Source organism: Aptenodytes forsteri, unplaced genomic scaffold (assembly GCF_000699145.1).
Source record: "Aptenodytes forsteri isolate BGI_AS27 unplaced genomic scaffold, ASM69914v1 Scaffold1, whole genome shotgun sequence".
Lineage (NCBI taxonomy): Eukaryota > Metazoa > Chordata > Aves > Sphenisciformes > Spheniscidae > Aptenodytes > Aptenodytes forsteri.
Genome location: NW_008795035.1, coordinates 940,357 through 965,522, shown reverse-complemented (window position 1 = coordinate 965,522; position 25,166 = coordinate 940,357). Strand labels below are relative to the sequence as shown.

The following is a 25,166-nucleotide window of genomic DNA, read 5'->3' as shown; positions in this document are numbered from 1 at the left end:
TTTCATATCATAATTCCGCTAAGGGACAGAAACAGATTTGTGCATAGGCTGGTAAATTTTAAAGACAATTTTGCTTTACCTACAAAATTCTGTTGACAGGCAATACGTTTATGAGGAAATTCACTGTCAGAGTGCTAAAGCGGAATAGATGTAAGACTTACCTAACTCCTGGAAGCTTGAGATTACAACCTACATTCCAGCAGGGGTTTTTTTATGCTTTGAAAAAACATTGCAAAATTCAACACTGAAGATAGCTTCTGCTCAAAGGGGGTTCAGCGTTGGGGAAAAAAGAGTGCTACAAACTGACTTGAGATACCTTACATAGAAAAGGGTTTTGCAGAATACGGATGAAATGACAATGTACAAGAAACCAGAAAGTGGTTTAAAAAAAAAAATCTTGTTTTCAAGATGTGAAAAAAAACCTTTGTTGAGGATGTGCATATATCTTAATGCAATACTTTTAACAGCATTGACTACTACTAACTTTAAATTCTGTATTTCATAGGAATCTAAGGGAGATGCTTTCAGAAGGGCTCACAAAGGAGGAAACGCTACTCCCATGAGGTCACAGCTGTCAGCTTCAGTAGAGGAAAGAGCAAGACTGTCACTGGGCACCTCCAGTGTGTACAGAGTGCTGCAACAACACTGACTAATCATTGATAGCTGTCATTATCTAAGGCAGCTTTTAACGATTTCAGTTGACCAATGGAAAAAACTGAGGCAAAAAAGAAAAAACAGTGCAAGAAATGAAACAATAAAGTTACTAACATTAAAGGCAGAGTTGTCAATTTTCAAACAATTTTCATTCTTTAAGATCACTACACCCACTGAAGCTGGTTCCCTCGAAAACCACAACAGCTTACTGCATCACAGCCGTTATTTCGATAGCAAACTGTCCAAACAGATCAGGATAATCAAGACATATAGACTAAAAAATCCCTACAGACATCTTTGTTTGCCTTCTTCCTCTATACCAACAGAAAATCCCTCTTTGAAGCAGGAACACCAAAACTGTTAAAAACCTACCCATCAATAAGCATTTCAGAGGGGATTAAAGAAGCCCAGAGCTATTCAATTTAATCATCAAAGCACAACATTGTTTTTGTGGTTTTATGCTTCCTATGACTGATGCATCAGAGGTATCACTTGATCTTGTCTTTCAGACTCATGACTCTGCAGCAAATAATGTCAAATAGATGTATATAAGCACAGACACCACAAAAAAATCAGCCTGGGAAAACAAACAAAAGCAATACAGAATTATTGACATCAACCTCAATATTCCTATCAATCCATCCATACCCAAGCCACCAGCATCTCTACCTGGCAAAAGTGTATCATTAACAGCTGATTTTAAAAGATTCTGATACAGACTTTGAAATGCTTGCCTGTGATGAACTGCTTCAAAGTTGAGTTGTCTCAATGCCATATAACATAGATGAGATTGGCAGAAAAGATCAGAGTGAGATATCCTTAATATAAAATGAAGAGACCAAATAACAGGGCAATTTGATGAGAAGAACATTAGTACTTACTTTGCCTTTGATCCTAAATCATCTATGTTTGTTAACCTTGAGGACATTGCCAAGGTGCTGATGTTTTTAAGGAAGCTTCTTGTCAGGGTGGTTTGAAGGCCATCACCTTCAGGACATCTTGTCCCCTCACTGCTCCAGTGCTAAGAGGTTTAATTAAATCTACTGCCTTTTTTTTGTGGAGTTGCTACTGGTTTCTTCTTTTCTTTTGGAATAACAGGTTTAGGTTATGGCTAAGGGCACCAACCCCATGGCATATGACAGTTTCATCCTTTATTTAAATCAAAACAGCACAAATTGCTGCTAAAGGCCTGATCCTGAAACCTTCAAACACTGAAATCTCCTACTGCTTCAATGCAAGAACAAGAGCACAATAAATAGCTTTTATTTAATCTAGCGGTGACAGTCTGGTCTGCTTTATCTCACTGCTGTTCCTCTACTGCAGGTCTGTGTTAATAAGGTAGACTTGTAAGCCTGAAATTGCTTTACATTTTCAAAACAGTGAATTTTGAATGATCAAAGAACCTGACACAAACTCACAGGGAAGGAACCTGTGACTCAGGGAACATTTGGGATAGATCCTGTTCTCAGCGTACACACATAATTACCATTAACATCAATGTGCGTCGTGCCCATCAAAGACAGAAAAGGAACTTAGTGATACGCCATCCTACAGCTGAATTACGGCAGCAGGAAAACCAACCCAAGAAAATAACTTAAAAACGAATGACATTGCTGAAAGGTCAGATAGGCTTCATTCTGAAATGCTGGCATGTTTGAAATCTTGCTGTACTTCCATTAGCTGCAGCTACTCCGAGAGCCAGAGGATTAACCAGGGACCAACACAAACCTAGTTTAAGCTAAGTGACATGTTTTACACCCTACACTATAAAGCAGATTTCCAAACTGCGCAAGGATACACGTACATACATGCAGCTGACATGATGAAGTGTCTCCAGCAATGCAAACATAACTCTGACCTAAGTAAGCATCCCATTTTTTGCAATCAATCTCTCAGCATCCCCGTTGCATATTTGTGACAGCATATGACCAAAACCTGCAGTATCTACAGTCAGAACATTCACACATCTTTGTATCTGAGAGCATGACTAAACAAATCTGTTTAATAAAGATCAGTTTCCCCCCGTGAGGCAGCTATAACAAAAACAAGAGCACAGAAAATTTTACCAAATAACTTCCTCATTGATAAGATGAAATAAAAGAAGTTTACACAATGCACTGAAAATAAAAGCAGTGTGGAAGTGCTAAATATCATTGTAACTGCTTTATCGATGTTCCCAAAGAACTTAGAAGTATTGATATTATAGGAATAGAGAAATACATCTAATACTCCACCCATTCCAAACAGCTTATTCAGTCTTGGCATAATGACCCACAGAAAAGATTTTAAACTCCTTTCTTGCGAAATCCATCGGCTTTCATCAGGTATCAATATAAAGTTAAGAGTTCTCTGTAGTATCGAATGTTTTGTGAGCTTCACAGAAAGCAGCTTGATTAACTACTGAAGAAATTTAGGAAGGAACTTCCCAGCCGCAGGCGGCCAGCCCCAGCAGGCTAAAGGGAGCACTGTCCTGCAAGGGACTGGGCATCTTCCAACGCAGGAAAGAGGATGCATAGCAGACGAATGCAGGGAAAAGAATAAAGCAACCGAAGGACAAATCAGTGGTATAAGATGAAATGGTGAGGTTTTGCACACCTTACCTGAAGGCTCACTAAATAGGTCCGACTTCAATAAATGTTGAAATAAATAGTTTCCTAAAAGTACCAGTGATTGTAAACTTGAAACCAAAATACGTCCATATATTTTTTCCTAGAACACTCTTCTTTTTTCAGCACAAAATGTGGTTTGGGAGAGACACAAGGATTTTTTTTTGCAGAGCTCACCAGCCTGTGCTCTCCCCAACACCTGCCCTTCCCAGTCCCCCGTCGGGGTAGGTCCCAGGTTCACTCTTCGGGCAATTGTGCTCCACTTTTGTGTGATGCTTCCATTGTTATGGAAGTTATTTGCTTTTCTAAAAGACCAAAACTGTTTTTTTACACTTACCCTAAAATGAAAGGCAGCTGTAAAACCCACCAGCCCTGGACGGTTTAACACAAGTCAGTGCAATATATTTAGCTTCACCTTTGCCTAAGCGCGGTGTTGTGTGGCAGCAAACAAGGCTGTACATGTTTAGCAGCACTTGTTCAGTGCAAAGGCCTTTGAAATTCAGCCCAGGGTGTGCAGCGTCTGTTAGGAGCCATTACAAAAATTGGCAACTCTACAAACCCACGATTTGCTTTTCAAGTAGAAGCAATTTAACTGTTCAATAAATAAATAAATAAGAATTCATTCAGCAGTTTTCTAATGCTCTCGGACCGATCGAGAACAGCAGCAGCCAGGTCCGGGCAGCCTTCCCGTGACCTCTCTCATCGAGGGCAGGAGGCAGCATCTTGCCCTTCGTCAACCTTCTGAACAAACTATCTTAATCACAAAGTTCTTTGCAGCCCTAAATAAGTTCTGCTATCCCCTCTTTCCAGATTTCACTCTTGGCCTCCTTAACATGGGAAAGCACCCCCGCTTTGTCCTTTTACTTTCCCACTGCTTCCTATAGCCCACATAACAGAAGCACATCTTTCCGTTCTCTTTACGTAGCTGCTGAGCCCCCCTCCCTGGGAGGTCACCTTCCTCTGGAGAAGTCTCCCCTGCAACCAGGCAGCACTGATAAATGCCACCCCAGCGCCCTACCTTCACCTGTACCGCAGGAAACCCTTTTCCCTCATTTTTTATGTTTCCTCTTTGCAGTGCTCCTTTGCACAGCGGGCACAGCCCCTCCTTCCCCACAGAGCCACGTCATCCCGGCGTTCCCAGTGCCAAAGCCTCCAAATTCACTTGTATTGGCACATCCCAAAAGGTGCGGCCTGACACAGATAATTATTTTTTCCGCCCTCAAAGGGCTGTTGTGTGGATTAACAAGGTAACTTTTGTAAAACGCCCAGAATGTGCAAAGTGCTATGTAAGTGCTAAGGATTATTATTAGAGACTAAAGTGCTTTGAACCATTCTGCGGCGATATGATGGGGGGGGGGGGGGGGGAAGTGAGTTCCTTAGTGCTATGCCCCAGGAGCAAGCATCACTTCTTGCGCGAACAGCAGCCCCATTTCTTGGTCTGTTCCACCTGCACAGCCTGTACCCATCGCTTTGACTATCTGGACCCAACATGCTCTGACCTGACATATCCCAGTCTTCACAGACGCCACGCATTAGCAATTCAGAGACACGTTCAGCTACACCTTGAGTCACAATAATTGCCCCCGACTAAGCAGTAAATTAATTCTTTGTAAAATCATTCATTTTTAATAGGCATGAAACATTAGCCCAACAAACCATGTTCTTTAACCACATTTCTAAATATATTTCCAGTTTAACTGGTTTTTTAAACCTAACAGTATTTCTCACTGACATCTTCTTTAGCCGCTGAAGAAAAGAGGATGTTCTGACCACAGGACCGGGGGCTGGAAGCTCAGCACCTGGGACCAACTACGGGCTGATCCAGGCATGGCCACAGCACACCATCTCTGCCTTACTTGTCTTCTATACAAGCAGACATTGATATACCAGCATTAGAGGAGAGAGCCTTTGGTGAATGCTTGTAAAGTGCTTGGAAAACATGAAGCCTTCTGTGAAAGCAAACGTTATTATGCAATATATGTTACCTGGCACAGAGACCCCTTAACGCTGCAGGGAATGAAGGCATGCAAAATATAGCGTGCTAATTTTTGTATATTGAAAACAAATTAGCTTTGGGAGAATGTTACCAGGAAACCCATTTAACTGCTGCACTATCAATTACACACTCTATTCTCACATATTTTATTGTCAAGCTGGTGTGATCAAGTCATCAGACGCTGGATCGGGATTTTCGATTCAGGGGCTTTATGCCCTGCTTTTGCCACCTTGGTGAACCCACCAAAGTTGCTCTCCCACTCCCCATGTCTGTTGCAACTTACTTATAAAATGGAAATAACGATACTGATCTCTTCTGTAGAGGACTTTGAGATCCGCTCACGGAAAGTGCCAAACGAAGGTGAAATATTACCGTTACACATAACCTGAATTCTCTTGAGTCTGTTCCAGCTGCAAACTCAGCCACCCTGAAACACCTCAAGTTCTTAAGCATCTTTTGGTCCTCTTCAACAACAGCTTGGTAAAAACATTCTGCAATACTCTCAAAACCAGCGGATGTACTTTTGTCTTTTTAAATTAACAAATCGCACCACTTGCCATTTTAACCGTATCCAGGAAACACAGCTCTTGACTGTAAAAATGGCAAAAGGTGAAAAGATAATGAATTGAAGGTAACATCTCTCAACACACAGAAATGAAGAAAACCGAGGTCAGCACACGCTGCAAAATCATGACAGATTGCACTCCAGAGGAGCGCAAAGATGAGCCAGCACTATGCAACCGATTTATCTAGGGATTAGTCAGAGGTCACTCCTGCAATAGTTTAGGAAAGCTCATTGCTTAGCTACCAGCAGGACACCTCACATGAACTCTAGCTTCCAGCTACGACCATACTTAACCCTTTTGTTGCCTAAAAATAATCACTGCCCAGACAAGTAGGCCCCTGATGTTACGTCAAGTTGACCCCATCTGCTGTCTTGTACCCGTAACATCATAAAATGTCAGACCCAAAGTGTAAGAGACTATTCCAAAATCATCTGTTCTCACCAGAAAGGACAATTTCCCTTTTCATTCTAATTTTAACAACAGAGCCCCAAACGTACCATCTCCTTTCAAGGTAAGTATTTCATTTAAAAAGTCGTATGGCAAAGCCATGAGTCAAAGAAGGCCCTTGTATGTTCGTACAGTGCCCACCACAGCAGGCTCTCATTTCATAACTGGATGCAGATCCGCGATGGGCTGTCAATCATCCCCCTCCCGACTTCTGCCAGGGAAGAACAGAGCATCCATTTATCAGACACTCGGAAGCAAAGCAGCAGCTGATCAAACGTGCATTTTTATAAGAGGACATCATCTTGGGATGCCTGGGATAACTGGAGACTGTCAGTAAAGGTGCTTTCAAAACACCTACTCAACAGCTCACCAAGCTCCTTTTGAACAAAAAGTGATAGAAAAAAAATCTTCCTGTAGCTGAGAGCCATCAGACACATGCCTAAAATCTGACAAAACAGAGAGGCAGCCTGCTTATTAAAGGTAATTTAATGGAAAAGATACACACTAACATTGAATAAATCATTATACTTTGTCCAAACAGAAAAAGCAAAACTTTGGAGAATGACGCTTTAAACACTCTTGCTTTCCGTCCTGGTATTCATTGAGTTTTATAGGGATCTCATCAGTATGTAATTCTATTTGCAGATGTCACTTTCAACTTGCGCTTTGCTAGACAGCTTTACTAATTAATCAGAAGGAAATCTCCAAGTTAATTTGTTAACTTGAAAAGCACTGAACTCTGCTGTACCCATCAACAACCAAAAGTAGAATGGAACAAACCAGACCAACAAAGTGCTGATAAAAAACCCCACATTATCTTAATTACTGCAATATACCCTTACTAGGCAGGCACAGGGATCCCGTCTGAGAGTGATTTAGAACTTCTTTCCCTAATAGTATTAGGAAACTGATAATCGTAAGTCTCATACGTTAATGCAATTCTTAACAGTTTCAAGAGTATAATCATCAACATCTCCTCTTATTGCAAACCATACAGCTAAAACCAGACGCTTCTACTGAATATTACAAAGAAAATGAGCTGCACCTGCTGATGGTTATGATTCCTACTGAAGTTGTAATGCTTTAAAACCAAAAAAAATCAAATACTTGCCAACTGATGCTTTGCTTCAATTTTCATAGTTACCACAGAGGGTAACTGTGAAGACTGAACTTCTTTTTTGTTAATAATTTGGAAACGCTGACTTACAGAAGTGGTACGCATTGTAGTTCACCGGGTTCAACACATGAAAACACCCACATGATGACATTGTGGTTTATATTTCTGAGACAAAAATAAGTTCTTCAATAATAATTTACTTCCTTTTAAACCACTCGTCTGCCTTAAACGTTGTCCCAAACCTGTATACGTTTGCTCAAATGAAGCAAGCTATCCATGAACACATTGCCTATCTGTGAGAAGAGAGGGACCTCCGAGTGCAGGTCCCAGCCCCTTCCAAAAGCACAGCTTCTTACAGCTCCTCCTACAGACCCACAGCAGCCCCCAAACTGCTCTGCCCAAAAGCCCTGTGGCAGGGGGGAGCCCCTCGGACAGGTCCCCATCCGACCGATCCTGCTCCCTCCCGCTGGGACACGCTCGGGGGTGCACCTCCTCCTGCTGGGACGGAGGAAGAGATCTGCTCTGGAGCCCTTACACCTGCGGTCTGGAGGAGCATACGACCCAGCCCAGTAAAGTTATTGGTAAGTATGAGGCGTACGTAACCCTAAGTCTAACACAATTTAAATGCAGCTGTAAAACTAGTTCACTGCTTATTTTGGGCACAGCAGAGGAAAGGTGTTGGAAATGAAGCTGTCAGTCTGTGCAGAGGAGCTGTAGGAGATGGAGAGAGAAAAGGAAAAAGGCAGAGAGACACAGATGAGAAGGAGGGAAGAGAAGGGGAGAGTGAGAGAGAAAAGGAAAAAGGCAGACAGACACAGATGAGAAGGAGGGAAGAGAAGGGGAGAGTGGGGCGGGGGGGGGGGGAGAAAAAAAAAAGAAAAGAAATAATAATCCAAAATGAGATTAGTCTTAAAAGAGCTGTGCATGTTTTCCTGTGCTGAAAAAGACAAGAAGCAACTGAGCAAACAGTAATCACTTATTTGATTGCCAGCTGTGGGTAAAGACGAGCCATATTCCTTTTCAGTAACCCTCCACTGGAAACTGGTGACAGAACTGCTGTTGAAAGAGGAAATAACGGATGCCCAAACGGCACACCCCTCCACAGCCCACGCATACCACACCATTCGGCGCTCTCTATGCAGAAAATTTCACATGCGAAGGAATCTCTATGTGCTCCTTCATACTGCAATTACCCCCAGGCAGTTGTTGAATATCACTTTTCGCGCACAAGCCAGATGTGAGCTCCATCCCTGTCATTCCAGCAGTCAACATTTTTGCACCGTACTTTTTCTGAAGACACAAAGTAAATATTTAGTGTACAATCACTAGCTTTCCTGATTGCTGTCCTGGGGCATTTTCTATGGCTGAAGACGACCACAGAGATCATTTAGTTACAACCGTGCACATGGAAAGGGTTTCTCAGCCACAGCAGATGGAGTAATGAAGCTGGCAAGAACAAATTGTAAATCATTAAATTATAAATTAACAAGAAGACTTAAGGAGTAAATATTTAGAAAAGCTCACTGAAGCCTTACGGATAGGAGCATCGTGACCAATTATTCCAGTGATCATTTAAACATGGAGTTAGGAAAGATTAGAAACAACAGAAAAATAAATCTCACCAATTACATGCATAAATGCAGATTAATGCCATATGTGTAGCTACAATACGAATAGTCAATGCAATTATTAAAGCGTTAATGAAATAGTCACAGACAATCTGATTTTCATTTTTAAATAACCAGCTGCAGAAATGTAAAGCTGCAAATTTTTTTCTTTAACTTCGTAATTCAGGAGTAAATGGTGATTTGTTCAGAGTGTAGAAAGTACCACTGAAGTTAAAGGGCAGGACAACTGATTAAAGAATTGGAAACAGCATTAGAAAACGAAATTCAATGAGCAAACGCAGAATGTCCAAATGACAGAAGAAGTTCTTAAAGACAAACAAGCAGAAAAAAAAGAAAGAAAAAGAAAAGGAAATAAACATTGGGAAACTAAATAAACAATGAAATTGTTACTTCGGCGTACAGGAATTTTTTTCGTTTTCATTGTGTGCTCAAGATTTCATTTTGCACCTATGAAAGTACTGTCAGTTATTCATAAAAGAATAACAAATTGTTTATAACGTTGTAGATGCACAAAGGAATTAATCCATTAATGCAAAAGGATTACTTAAGATCATTTCCATGCTTATATAATTTCTCATAATTTGTTTCAAAAAGGAACTTCTACCGCATCTTATTTGTTGTTATTCAGGACAGCAGAATTGCTGGAGGGCACAGCAAGAGCTGAAGAGCAGGCAGTTAACACAAAAAGCAAAAACCACAGCAGAAACTCTAGCCAAAATCTCAGCCCTCTGAGTCTTCCTCTGACGGCAGAGAATGCAGATGGTGGCAGACAGAAATCTCCACTGCACAGGCTTCAGCTAACAAGCACACAGAATACAGGCGATCTGGCAATGTGAAATTTCAACTCAGGTAAGAGGTAAGCCCGCTCCAGACAGTGGTTAGAGGCAGCTAGTGGAGAGAGATCCCCCTCCAACCTCTTACTTCCACTTGTTAACATTAAGAACAAAAATTCTGGGAATTTGGATTACATCCATCACTGACATAGAATTGCAGGTCACTGTACTGTACCTCAGACGTAAAATAAGGCTAATAAATTCTTATTTTGTAGAGCTTTTAGAGGGACTTGAGTAGCAAGTCTGTTTAAAACAACAGTGATCTAGATCTGTAAAACAACAGTGATCTAGACCAAAAGAGCCACAATGCAGATGTGACTGTCGTAACACACAGTTTTGCCTTTATATTCCCACACCAGATTATATGTCTATTTTCTTAGCAGAAAGGAAGTAAGGCGAATACCTCTGCCATTCAACAGTGCAGACGTAGGGTATTTTTGAAACATTGGCTATTTCGAAATTACCCTGAGTCATGAAATGTTGCACTGTACCGTACTGTTTTCTTTTGAAATTATCTATTACGTGGGTATCGCGAATCACCATATTCACGTACGCAGCTGACTAACTTGACAGCATACGGAGCATTTTATTCATTCTAGCTCTCATATGGATTCTTAAATGAGCAGATAGCTAATTTCAAAGTTGAACATTTTATCATTTTCAACCCATTCTCCCCTTGCCTCCCCCTCCTACAGTACAGCTTGAGGGCCATCTCAATTAATCCAGAGATCTGCCACTGTTTTACTTGATTAATTCGACCATGGGCTGTACTGTCAACAAGAAAAACTGTATCACTAGCTTGCAGCTAACCAGTGAGGATACCAGGGACCATCTTGTTAACCAAAGACCACACAGTAGCCCAAAAGATCTTTATCCTAGAAACAAAATATTTCAAAAGCTCCTCAAATTGGCAGGCTCTTGGGGTGAAGAGGAAGAAGTTTCTAACAACCACTATCCTTGGGTGACAAGTTCATTTTAATGCAACATTTAAAGAAACGAGGATGTCCTGCGCGGCTGTTAGAGTGTCCTTAGAGACACCGTTTTCAGGCACTCTGTGCAATCATCCCTCTGCTCCCTCTTAATTCTAGTCAACACCAGCCACCGGCAAGTTACATAGCTGGGACTTTACCAACATGAATAAGGAGCCTATAATAGCACCCATAAACCGAGTGATTTTTTTTTTTTTTTCTGTTGCCAGTATCATATATAAATATGAAACAGCTAAGAATCTGGCACTTTTCTCTTACTGATTAAAAAGTATCTCCACATTTTGCTAATCAAATTAAAACAACATAAACTTATAAAGCACTGAGCTAATTTTAGACCTAAATACTGATGAGATCTGTGGTTGTTCCTGTTAACCTGTCAGTGGCCATGATCTCCACGGCATTCGTAATGCTTTACCGTTCGCAAATTTAGGCAACTTATCCTCTTGTGAAATCTACTAAAACACTGGATAAAAGACAGATCTTGCAAAATATTTCATGAGCTATAAATTAAAGAGAAGGCCATCAGGCAGAAATTTTAAGTCTTATTCCTTTTAGAAAAACAATGAATTCAAGACCCGTGGTCTACAAACCTGGCCATCTGCTTATACGCTTCTTCAGCCACTGCAAAGATATGTGGATCCATGTCCCCCATATTTTGGCCACTGTACGCATTGATGATATCTTCGCCATAGATAGGCAGCTGTTCATAAGGATTTATGGCCACTAAGACGATACCTACAAAGGAAATGAAACAAAAGGAATTTTTAATACTTGTTTCAAAATAAAACAAACCAAAAAATGGCTTTAACACCAACTATTGTTCTAAAGTTTCTAAAAAGACTAACTAGAGAAGAATAAGGATCTGATACGACTGACTTCAACAGATGTTTATTCTGACCACAGTTTTGCATACAAAAAGTGTCAGAAGAGTTTACTTCTACCCTGCTTTAGGAGACACATCAGGGACAACTTTTTACTTTTTCTCTCTATCTGCCTTTCCTAAGCTAGCATGCACGAAACAACCAGGTTCAGAGTGTGCTGACTTGAAATACAGCCTGCTCTGTGCCTTAAACCAATGAACGTGCATTGTACTTGCCTGGGTTTTACTGTGAATTACAAATGATAATGTGATTTGTGAATTGTAACTACTACGTGGCCTCGCTGACTGTCAGTTTGGATATGTGAAGTGTGTTAACCCTTCAGCCATTATGCTGTGCCCAGGAGTAACATCTTCAGTTTTTGTAACAAGCAATAAAGTCGAGTCATGGTGTAATCTGGATTCCAGGGCATCTCTACCAGTCAGGCAGGACAACCTCCTGCTCAAAGGGGTCAAAAATAAATACATGTAGACATATTTCATAGGGCTGATACACAGCAGTACACAGTCATGTCAGGAAATTAAGTAATTACAACTCTAGAAGGCACCATAAAACCCTCATCTTGTACATCTGTGTGTATAACTACTTACACTTTCCATTTTCTAGTTTTTCCATCCCAATTAAACACGTATCTGCCTTTTTTAATACCACTCATTACTACAGCATTTCTAAACTCACGCCATCCTTTTACTCTCCCCGCACGAGAAACCTTAGTCTTACTCCATAGAACCTTCCTAGCCACAAAGTGAGATCTCAAATGCTTTTGGTATGATTTTCTTTTTCATGAGAAACGAGGATTGCTCTGCCCACAGGGATGATTTGACGAAGATTACTTATACCTTTCTCTCCTGCAGCATTTACAATGGGTAGGGAACATTTATTTGCTCCGTGCAGGGGTGAAAACACTGGTCAACTGCCACATGAGACCCAGCCATGTCAGGCAAACTGTGTTCTCTTGACATGGCAATTCCTCCTCACCTTGACAATGTGGTAAGGGGGGGGGGGGAAAGAAACTCTAATTTTAACCGTGGCCATTTTAAATATAGCATTTCTTCCTACATATATATTTTGGTGCCTAAAAGCGACAACGCAGGTGCAGATGGCTGCATAGCGACTATAGGAAGCATGCTACATACGGTCCTTGGACAAACCATCCCTGAAGAACCTGCGCCAGAAGCATCTCCATAGCACTCAATTCGCTTCTAAATTTACTCAGAAATTCACACCCACGCACACACACTTCCTCAGTGCAGATCCCAGCCCTCTGCTCCGCGCAGATTACAGCGTTGTGATGTCTGTCTAAGAAATTTTCCATGGAAAAGCTGGGAGAAGAGAAGTGAAAGCGTCTATAGTCTGGCACTGCTGCTGGGAGCATCATCCCATTTTTAAATCCTGTCCTGCGTTTATAGATCAAGCACAAACCATAGCAAAAACATTAAACAACAGAATATCTTCCACGAAGAGATCTGAGAGACCTCGATTTCCTCGAATATATGGCAAGTTTTATGGCTAGACATGCCCATGTAAGTAGAGACGGTGTTTTTCCATCGGCCATGACTTCACTGAAATGACTCAGGAGCTCAAGTGAAAAGTCTCTATAAAAATTTATGCCAAGTTCTAACGCTTTAGTGATGAGCCAAAAAATAAGAGGGGGGTTAGGGAGGGGAAGGGACCTCGGTACTAGCAGACTCGAGGAATATTTTCGGTGTCGGTTTTTAACATCTGCCCTTTGTAATGTGAAAAAGTAGTAAAAAGTTAAGTAAGGCCGCGCCGCCGAGTCGAGCCTCCCAGGCTTGCAAGTCTAATCAAAGAGACATTAAAAAAAAGCTGTATGAGGCTTCAGACAATTCCCTCCTGCTTCTGGCTACACTGGCAAAAATACACCCTTCAATTCAAAACAAGCAGCCCCATGACAAGTCTCCAGCATACTAAATCATTTAACTTCAGTAGTGATCCATAAAATCAACAAGCAACTGCCATCTGGAAATATCCAAAACAACTGAGTTAGGAATTATATGCTTTCTATGGAACTTTTAAATCAGCCTGTCTCACAGGACTATAATCCAGATTAATTTATATATAACTTCTCTTTATCTCCACTAAATCATATTGCTGTTTTAAGAAATATCACGGGCCTTCCCAAATCAGATTTAGGTGTGCTTTTGTTCCTACAATTACGCTAAATTAAACTCTGGCTACTCTTTTTGCCATTCTTAGCTAATTCTTTTATCTTGAATGTATTCACCCATCTGTGGACAAACTGGACATTAATATAAATAATTTCTTAATTTAAATTAAAGTTTGCTCTCCTGCATAGCAGGCAGTACTTTATACATCTGAACTAACCAGCAGCATTCACTGAGTCTTCATCACAGCCATAGCAGTTTTTCCATGTAAGCATTCAAATTTTCCTTTGTAACTTTTCAACTTCCTTCATTAATTCTTCATTTCATATTCCCAACAGTAAAGCAAAGTTCTAAATCACCTCTGAATTGCTGGTGAAAGGCTGACTTGAAATTAAGAAATCGGGAGGCTTGCTGTTTAAAAGTTTGGATTACTTCAAAGTGAAATTTTAAAGAATTTAATACCCATTTGACATATCACACTAAGGACAGCATGGTTGAATTAATTTCTAGTACAGTGGACATCCATCCGTCCCAGTTCTAGTTCTGATGGTTGAGAACAATGTTACCATAATTCTCTTGGTGGATTAAAGTGTTTTTAATCTACTTCGGGCTAAATCAGCTGGGTTAGCTCAAACCACCTTCACGGGGTGTTTAAACTAACCTGGCTAATGTGTGAATCGACGGGAACTGATAGAGCGGTTTGAAAGGTGAACGTCCGTGGCCAAAGGATCAGGTTTTTAAAGGCCAACACGCCAACATTATTTTCCTTAGCTTATAACATACATACGCCTACATCCCAAGCTAATAAATCCACAGCATACTGTATTCCTCAGGTCACCAGCGAGCGTTAAACCTCCTTCACCCGCACTGTGACCACCGGGGACCCCCACGCTACGGGACCCACACGTTTCTAATAAACCCACGCGCAGTACCCAGAATCATCACTTGAGACTTGTTTGGAAGCAAAACAGCCGACCAAGCTCCGCCATCCCAGGCCCTTTGGCAGACCCGTTCCATGAAGAGCTAAAAGCCTTCCAGCCCTATGAGAAACCATAAACCAGCCAAACCCACAACTAAATCTGCACCAGGGAAAACATGAAAACAACACATTTTCCCAAACACAGCAAAACAAAACGAGCGTACAGCACATTCCTTGTGAAAGGCTCTTAAATGATGCTAAGCACAGAGCATGTTTGCAAGCAGCCAAAACACAAACCGGGCAGGCTGTCTTATGGGAGGGGGATGGTGGTATCACTACGCACGGGACCACGAAACTCAGGCTGAAAACCCCTTACAAGCTCAGGCCGTGAGACTCCAGTTGCAGAAAAGCCCTTTCACAAAACGTTCCCCCATCAAGAGCTTTGCCGTGGGGGCACTAGGAACAGAAACACAGGCGATGTCTAAACTGGGGGAACTGAGGTGGTTTCCGAGTGCCGGGACCGGAACGTGCACCCTCAGCAGGGGTTGCCCAGAGAGGCTGCGGTATCTCCATCACTGGAGATACTCAAACACTCAGATACTTTGACTGGCCCAAGCCCTGAGCAACCTGATCTAGTCAGACCTGTTTTAAGTAGGGAGCTCCACTGAAGACTTCGAGAGGTGCCTTCCAACCTAAATTATTCTGTGCCTTTAGTCATGCTCTGGCTGCATGATGGGATGAGACGTGGGTATGAATCATCTCCCACTCCTACGGGAATGAAGGCTGGCTGCAAGCAGAGGGAGGCAATGTCTGATTCAGTCCCCCGTAGTCTGGACACTGCTGAGAGCAGGACTGGGAGCAGATGCACTCTGCCGAGCATCCGCAGATTACGAATAGCCAGAGCGAGCACAATGTGGCAGGACATTAATGCCTGCAGTCTGCCCACCACAACATGTTTAACGTGCTGGTTGCCTTAGCTCTCCATACCCATCACCACGGGTGGAGCTGTAACAGTGACCAGAAGAGGGAAAATCTGACCCTTGGCGTACTCCATATGCAGACCAGGACAGGACAAGGCCTTCAGCTGCAAAACACAAATTCCTGCTTCAGACACCTGCAGTCATGGTTAGGCGATATCTGTCAAGGGCCACCTTGCAACATGACTTCCCTACTCTACAGTTTGCGAAGTAGCGCAAAGTACAATGGAATTATAAACAGCAAGTCTAATACATGATGACATCAAGAAGGCTCGATATACCCTGGCATGCGATACCCAGAACTGGGACTGCCCTACAGAAGTCTGATTAAAGACAAAGTCAAATTGCATATTTAAAAAGAAATCATGGGGCATGTTTTCTGCTGGCATAAACTGAGCTACAATGAATATGCAAATGATAATTTGACTACACCTACTGGAAGAATGAGTTTTTGCCTTAATCAGACAATTATGAGAAGGAAATTTTCAATATCTGGTTTCTAGCAATCACATATCATCATATCATTATTTGTTTTACTCAGCTTAAAATGTAAAAAATCCACCAATGACTTAAACTGTTTCTTATGCACTAACACAATATCCAAAGTACATATTTGAATATTTGAAAAAATAACGTTTTTTTATATTGAAAGGTTATATTAAAAGTTAGCAATATATTTTGACTAAACACTGAGATTTAAAAGAAACACATGCACATACAGAAAAAAGCCCAGAAGCATGAAATATAAATTTTAAGCCTAAACTATCTCACAATGTTTCTTTAAAATAGACCACTCGGCTGCAATTTAGAACCTATGATGAAGTGATCATTAAAGTAACTTCCCCCATTCTGGCCATCTGAATATATCACAGGCAATTACAACTTCGGGTAACCTCTACTGTGAGTTCAATGGTATTTTTAAAACCAAGATTGCTCATAATCGTGAACGGACAAGCATTGGCTCACGCACTGTTACAAATTCAGTCCTGTAGTGGCACTGATTGGAAAACAATAAAAAGAAAATAAACTGGTATTTTCCGTACAGAGAAAGAGGAGCTCAAGGCAGAGGTAGGCAACAAATCCACCAAACAGCACGGGTAGCCTCCTGCATCTGCGCCGTGCGAAGCTCTCCTCCAGCCCACGCCTATCTCAGCAAGCCTAAGGGGAACACCAACCAGCCAGCAATCTCACCGGCAAGCTAAAATTGCCGAATACACATTTTATAAACAGAGTCCGCTGGGAAGCTAGAGGGATACAAAGCGAAGTCAATTTTCTCTGAACCTTAATACTGTCAAGTCTATTTGATGCGCTTAATGACCACAAACACCGGGACTTTCATAAGAACAGCCCAACACGTCCTATCATTAAATTATTTTAAGTTAAAAGCACGCATATCAATAATCAACTTTCCTTTTCCTGACTACAGCATTCTCTGTAAAGATTATGGTATGAAAAGACTGTACTTGCCACAATAGGTATAGATTAGTTTGGAGTCTATAAATCGAACTTTGAGGTTGTGTAAAACAGCAGGTTCATGGAGATAACTGAGCGCTGTGAGGTCATTTTCACCAACAAGTATGTCAGGGTTTCGCAAGGGCGGGAGTTCCTTGGTCTTCGGGTCTAGGCAATATTCTAGGTCCTGAAAATCAAACGGAAACGCATGCTGAAAGAGCTGGTGCTTAGGTTTCCTCATTCAGTCCCTCCAACCATTCTTCCCAGCAAAACATACCCAAGTTACAAAAACACAATGCAAGATTTAAATTATCTGGTGATTTGAGGGAGCAGTTCCTTCTCCAAAAACATCATTTAAAATTTCCCAAAAGGGTTTTCTATATGCAACTGGCAACCATAAAGAGATGCCATCTTTTTAAACTACTACTTAAGCAAACCCCTTTCTTTTGCTGCCAAATCTTTTTATTAAATAAAACAAAATGTTATATCATAAATCTAACTAGTTTTTCGTATTATTTTCCTCGAGCTGACAGACAGAGGAAGCAGATTCCCATCAGCCTATAGCCAACTTCATACACAGTAACATGACACAAGAACGTTGGCAGAACGCCGTGAAGAACACATGAACTGAAAAAAAATGCTACTTAGAATTTTTGCAAATATAAATTAATCTCTAATGTAGATGTTTTAATTGCATCTGTCTCCAGATCTAAAATTACTTTATTTACATGCTGTCTTCTTGTCCCCACACAATGTGACTTAATTGGCAAACACCCCCACTCTGCTACATGCAATACTCAAGTGTGCAGCATCACCACACAGCCCGGAATATGGGGGGGATTAATCTTGTCACATTAAAAAGGTTGTACTCAGCTTGCCATATAAGAAATGTGAGTGAGTCAAAGACTGAAATGCATTCAAGTGAAATATTTTATTTAGAAGCTATTCTGTATATATAATCTGTTCTTTTTACTTCATGGCTATGTAGGTCTCTACAAGAAAGTAGGATCTAAGCTGGCCACTGGTAAGAAGAAATAAAAAAAAAATATTTGGCCAACTGCAGTAGATCTTTATCTTCCATGAGAAGATTTGAGGGATCACCATCATTATATATTAAAATTAAATAACCGTTTAAATGGCGTGAAAAAAATGAACAGGCCTTCACTTGAAGGATGTGAGCTTTTCGCAGACATGTCATCTTTTCTCTACACTGTATACAGCATCATCTTTGTAATGCTCTTAATCCTCGCCCCTTTTTATCTTTATTAATCTTCTGACGGTTATGCTCAACTTAAAAGTCACAATTCTTTCTCTGCAACACTGCTCTCCTAGCAACACTGTTCTCACTGGAATATCAAACCAGGGTTATAGCTTTAACGGCATAAGTAGAAAAAGATGATGCAACCAAATGTAACAGGCAGTTGGATAAAAGCAGCACGTGTTTTATTTTTTAAAATCAGGCAAAATAGATTTTTGTAAATAAACAGTATAATTTGTCACACAAAAAAATACTACTCGAAGCCGGTGGACAAGAATAATTGCACATAAATACGGATATATTTTGACAGTACAGCTTCCTGTGTTAGATACATCAGTCTCCGGTCAAGAGCAAGAACAATCAGCTTATGAACAATACGTAGACCTACCTTGCCCTCTTCAAGTCGAAGTTGGAGGACCTTATCTCCAGGTTTATAATCTTTGAGAAGTTCTGCTGACTTCCAGACCTCCTCTGGATCAGGGATCCAAACCCTGGCATACTGCAATACAAAAACAACCGCAAAAGATCAGTGACTTTTTGTTGCAATATGGTTAAATCACCAATATACCTGACATCAAAACCTTTTTTTTTTCTTTTGTAAAAAACATGTTTAACAGCCAAACCCTTAGGCAAGAGACAAGTTAATTAGTACATCTGAGGTGAGTTAAGTTGTTCCATCTATTGATAAAAGGCTACACAAGCTTAATTTTATTGCCTACATGGAAAGAAAAGGGCGTTTTCCATGCAAAATAATGTTCCAAGGTACACATTCAATGCGGAAAATCTACAAAGAAAAAAAATTGTGTTTTCAGAGAGATCAAAAACTTGGCTATCAAAAAAATTACTTGGAGAAACTCTTCTGAGCAGATTCTAAATGCATTTGCAATATAACATTATATAGCTTTTTCTTCCCTAAGAGAACACTTTGGCACATCCATGTTAATTCAGTCAAAGCTACCTGATCTGAAGTATTAAAAGCTCTTTCCTTTGTAGTTGCAAATAGGGAAAGTTTAAAATGGATTATCTCCAGAATGCCAAAAGAAAAAATCTGAAAAGCTTTGGTTGAAAAGGCCTCCAAATCACAGGAAAAAAAACAAACCAGCATTCCAGTTAATGACCATTTTCACTCAAACTTTACTCACAAAAGTAACCCAGAACAAACATATGACTTGTTTTCAAAAACATTTATGAATATAAAGAATATTCATATTTTTAAATGAGTGAAGATATAATGGTTATCTCATATTCAAGAATCAATTAAAGGTGTATGGAAACCGTCTAGTTACTTATACAGTTGCATGTACATGCAAATATGTATATATGAAAACAGCTCTTGAGTTTCACGAGGAAAAGGCTACGACATTTTTAACATATTAAAGCTTCTGAACAGATGATCTTGCAATACCTAGAGAGCACCGAGATCATCCCAGACCCATCCCCTTTGCAAACAAAACAGCTTCTTGGCTTTACAGGTGCAGCCATGTTGCAAAACATTCTCCATCCACTAAATTATTTCAAAATAACTGCAATGTATTTGTCAAAGCACGGCATTTGATGGCAGAGAAAACTGCATTGGGTCATACAGCTTCATCACCTAATCTTACACAACTTATTTTTGCATAGATCTTCTGCCTCAAAGAATGCTGAAGCTTCCCCCCCCCCCCCTTATTAACCCAGTTTTCCCACTACTTAAAATGACGAACTTCTTGTTTCTACTAGGGATTTTTTGAAAGACCAAACTTCACACTGCCTTCTTGTTGCAAGGCAGGAACCGATAAAACGTGTTCAGCAAAAGCGGCGGGTTGGGGAGTGAGACCCGAGGAGCCCCAGCCCTGGCCCAGGAGAGGCACACGCACCCTGCCCGGCTGGAGGCTGCCAGGGAGGCTCAGTGCCTGGAATTATTTCACAAAGCAATTTGCTTCCCATACCCAGGATGCTTCTCAAGAACAGTGCACGCGAGTAATTCGCAACAGCCTAAATCGGTGGCTTTTACCCTTAACACACTGCAGCCTTTAAAGCACTGCCGCTGCCTTCATCTAGAAAGCTCCCAAACTCCTGAAAAGCTTACGCCACCCATGTAAACCAATTCTCTCTACCGAGTGAAAGGAGAAAAACAATGAAATAAAGAATTAAATTCACTTTCATTGTTCCCGCTACAGAATATGTTATGCTCCCACACCTGGTCTTTCTTCATCTTCACTGGATGTTCATGCCAGCCCTAGGAATCTGCTTTACACAAAGACAAGAAACTTTGTTCTTTGTAGAAAGTACGTGGTTGTGGGGTTTTTTTCTTTGAGCTTTATTAGTTTCATCCATATTTGCTATTGTTTTCAGTACAAAAGTGCAGTATTACTTTATTATTTACATACCCTCTTCCCCACCCCCCCAAAAGATATGAATATTGATTAATTATTTGAAAAATGAAAGATCCCCAAAACAATTCTTCAGCACGGGCTCTTGCCGTTGGCAGAGCACGGCCCGTAACAGCAGTGGAGGCCAACAAAAAGGCAGTGAGCTGCCAGGAAACCAGCAGCGGGAGCCACGGTTTGGGTGCTTGGATTATTTGTTGGGTTTCAGCCCTGCCGCATCCACAACTCGCAGGCTAAGAAACGTCGTTTGAGTTAAAATGAAGGTGTGTGCTAACAAGTGCATGTGCCAATGCAAGTACAAACCTACAGAAACTACAGAATAATTCCAAAATAATTAACCAGGACGTGACAATAGAGGTGCGGTATCAGAGTCAAGCAGTGCAGTCAGGAGCAATGTCTTCTTTCCTTTCCACTTGGTTTTTAAACAAAGGATTCCCTGTAAACCTTCGTAAACACACATATACCCAAACTTACCCCAATGCACCTGTTCACAGAACTCTATTTAAAAAAAAAACCAAACCTAAAAATCAAAACCCTGCCAGAAAGCGGGGAAGTTTTTTAGTTTAACACAAAGATGCTACGGTGTCAGACACAGCTGAAGACCAAATGCGTACCGTGCTTTGCCCAGGTTCCGACCCCCAGCTGTAGCAGCAGTTCCCCATCCTCACTATTTCTGAAGGGATATTGCTTCCCTCTCATCACAGGAATTAAGAGAAAGCAGAGTAAATGTAATACGAAAGAGGAAAGCATTTAAATACTGTCTAGCAAAACAGGTTAGCAGGCTGGTCTCCTCTAGGCTACACAAAGAAAAGTTTCCTGATGTAAAAAAGGCAGCAGTAACAAATACTGTTAACTTCAGGCAGCAAATGCTGCATAGCAGTTTCTAACTACGTGAGCTATGCCAGCATGAAATAGGCACCTTTAATTTATTCAGCTGAAACTTAAAGCATTTAAATACTGTCTAGCAAAACAGGTTAGCAGGCTGGTCTCCTCTAGGCTACACAAAGAAAAGTTTCCTGATGTAAAAAAGGCAGCAGTAACAAATACTGTTAACTTCAGGCAGCAAATGCTGCATAGCAGTTTCTAACTACGTGAGCTATGCCAGCATGAAATAGGCACCTTTAATTTATTCAGTTGAAACTGTACATTTTCTACTGTCCAGAGAAGGGAAAGAGAAAGCAGAAAACAGATCACCATAGAAACTGGGTTACTACAGACAGCTGAACCTTCCACATGACATAACCCTACAGATATTAAAGTCATCCTATGAGCGCTAAGCTGTAGCTTTTCATCTCCAGCATCATTGCCCAGCCTTAAATCCAAAGAAAACACCTGGTAAAAAGAACGGGTGGGAGGAAAGAGAGAGATGTTCCTAATTATAAGCACTGAATCATTTCACAACATCCTCATCTCACTAATTTAGCAGAATGATTTGCAAAATCAGATTTTCATTCTATCTTTTATATAATCAGTTGATGTTAAAATCCCATCGCTGCCTAGCCTTTAGTGGGATCCAACCCTGTAGCAGAAAACAAAGCACCACCGCTGGCAGAAACAGGACCGAGGGCCTTGTCTTGGGAAACACCTCACTCTAGTATGTCTACTATCCATCCCTCGTTATTTACTAGTACATGAAATCAAGTTTATGACTACATTAAAGTAAGACTAAAATACAATAAACTTCTAGAGGCACTGATTTACAAATCAGCCTTCTAAAAAAGGGAAGGAAATTCTAGCCTAAAAATGCACTGAAATGACAATAAAAATTATGGCAAGAAACAAATTAACTTTACTGAAATTGTGCCTGATTATGATCAATGAATATATTACTCTTTGCAATAGTTCAATGTAAATTTTGAACCACCAGAATAAAACTGCTCACAGGGGAAATAACAGCACAATTTACTTAAGGAAAGGCAGTGAATGACATTTTAGGTAAATACTGTTACCCTTCACGATAACCCAAGCTTACCGATAGCGTCACTTGCACTTTGCATTCCAGTACTGATTTGGCTCTAATCAACTTAGCTGTGCTATCCAGGTAACAACGCTGTCCCTTCTCTGCGGGTACGTTTCTGCCTCACCACTGATGACCTCCCCCTGTCCCGACCGGAGACCTCGGGCGGGAAGAGGCACGAGGAGGATGTGCAGCCCACCCTCCCACCCTGCGTCAAAGCCACACCATCACGCTGGCACTCTGGGATGGAGACAGCAGCCAGCCACCTCCAGCCGAGCATTCACAGGACCACCACTTGCTCTAAACGAGTTTAAAAAAAAATCAGAATGAAAACGCAAAGCACGCAGGTGAGATACCCTTGAATCCAGGAGGAAAACAAATAATTAAATGCGTATTGACAGGACTATTTCGAAACTCAGTTTCTTGCCTAGACTCTCTTCCAGCCTCGGCAGACTGAGGTAAAAACCTCCAAAATCACATGGAAGTGTGGAATCGCCATACTCTGTTCAAGGAAAGACAAGCTGGGCTGCTGAAAGGCAATGGCTTAGTGATCTCTATGTAGTGGCTCTAAAAGAGTTCACAGCAGAAAAAAGTACAGGGAGAAGTTTTCATTTTTCACTGGCAGGACAGAAAGCTAGCTGTATTATCACAGTTTTATATAATAATAAAATATAATAGGAAATTGCAGTATTCTCTCATACCTCATGATTTCATCTTAGATCACATGAAGAAATCAGCAGACTATAATAATTATCTATCAAATGAGACCATATGACTCACAAAGCCTCTCTTCTGAGATATTAACCTCTTGAAGTACTAATTGACATTGCTGACAGAACGTAATTAGCAATGCAAGCGGCTCAGCAGTCGCTTCAGCAGTCAAATAATTTTCCACTTCCATTGCACAATCACAAATACTGCAGAAGGACATACAGCTATCTTCCCAGCTTAACAGCTCTTTTGATAAGAGCTGAAAGAGTTCATGAAATGATCTACATCCCAAAAAGAAAAAGGAAATTTCAACTCATAAAAAGCTGTCCCTCGTTTCCCAGCAAGATCTACCCATACACGTGAACTTGTACGATTTTCACTTCAGCAGAGATCATCTATTTATTTACTTACAGACAGCCTCAAAAAAGTCTTTCAGGTGTTAACCATGAAAACCTTACGAGAGACACTGCCCCTCTCTCTTTCAAGGATGACCTCATTTTTACGTAGGAATAAAGCAGCTTGTTAATGTCTGGATCAAAGAGATACCGTCAATTCTGGCAGCACTAGCTGAAGGAGCCGATGGAACAGCAACACACGGTGAAAGTCAAAGCTAAATTTGACCAAAAGCATTCAATGTGAACCTGTCGCTAACTGAACATGGCCACCTGGAGAGAGCCAGCTGCATTATTAGGCTGGAAAAAGAAAAGTGTCAACGTTAGCGAGGCATAACTACAAAACAGAGCACAAAGTTGTAGGAGTTCACACTGCAAAGTGTTGAACTTATCTGTGCAAAATGCTGACTTATTAGAAAAGGATTTCCTGAGCTGTGTGATCTCCTTGCATGGGGTTGCTCTGAAAACATCATTTGATGCTATTAGAATAATTTCCTTTCGGCTTTATATTTTCCCTTATACTTGGTTCACGGTGCCACCACCATGGATGATGACACTGAGCCTAGAAACACTTGAAACAGAAAAGTTTGCCGTTTATATTAACAATATTAGCAGATGCATGGCTGGGTGAGTAACGGGTCGAACACACGTCTTAACTTGACCAACCTGCCTCCCCTACAAAGAGACCCTGGTCACCCACACACGAGGCGGGAAGAGGTCCCATTTCTTCCGCTGCCCGAAACCACTAAAATTTCTGCCATCTGTCCTGCGATACGCAGGCAGTCCCAGGGAAGCACCGCATTTCTATTAACAAAGCGATGCTGCTGGTTGCAGTTTGAAAAGACAGACAGAACTTTACTCTCCTTTCATAAAAATGCCAGCTGACCAGGAGGGGTTGGAAAGTAGAGCATTTCCATGACAAGCAGGCTGCTGCAAAACCGCTGACTGACTCATCTAAATTCTTCCTACCACGTGAGGGAAATGGCATCATTAACTGTGCAAAAGAATCAAAACAGAAATTACCGATTCTCTTAAAGGCGGTAGCATTCTTCGGGCATGGAGCGTATTTTCTGCCTTGTTGCTCAGCAACAGCCATTTATATGCCTCTTGTACAGTTTAAGGCCTGATATTTAGAAAGTATTAATTTAAAAAGACATTTATATCATGATATATTACATGATATATCAAATCTACTTGGAAACAAGTCTTTATGAGGAGCGGCTGAGGGAACTGGGGTTGTTTAGCCTGGAGAAAAGGAGGCTGAGGGGAGACCTCATCGCTCTCTACAACT

The 25,166-nt window shown here is 41.0% G+C and overlaps 1 protein-coding gene across 1 annotated transcript in view; it reads right to left on the bottom strand.

Moving 5' to 3' along the window:
• Positions 1-25,166, bottom strand: part of MYO5A (myosin VA) — a 99,226-nt gene that overhangs the window by 64,211 nt on the left and 9,849 nt on the right. The window contains exons 2-4 of the mRNA XM_009276597.1: positions 18,835-18,945; positions 17,204-17,375; positions 11,427-11,571 (exon numbers count right to left, since the gene is read on the bottom strand). Of these exons, the coding sequence (XP_009274872.1) occupies positions 11,427-11,571; positions 17,204-17,375; positions 18,835-18,945 (428 nt within the window). The remainder of the gene's footprint in view (positions 1-11,426; positions 11,572-17,203; positions 17,376-18,834; positions 18,946-25,166) is intronic.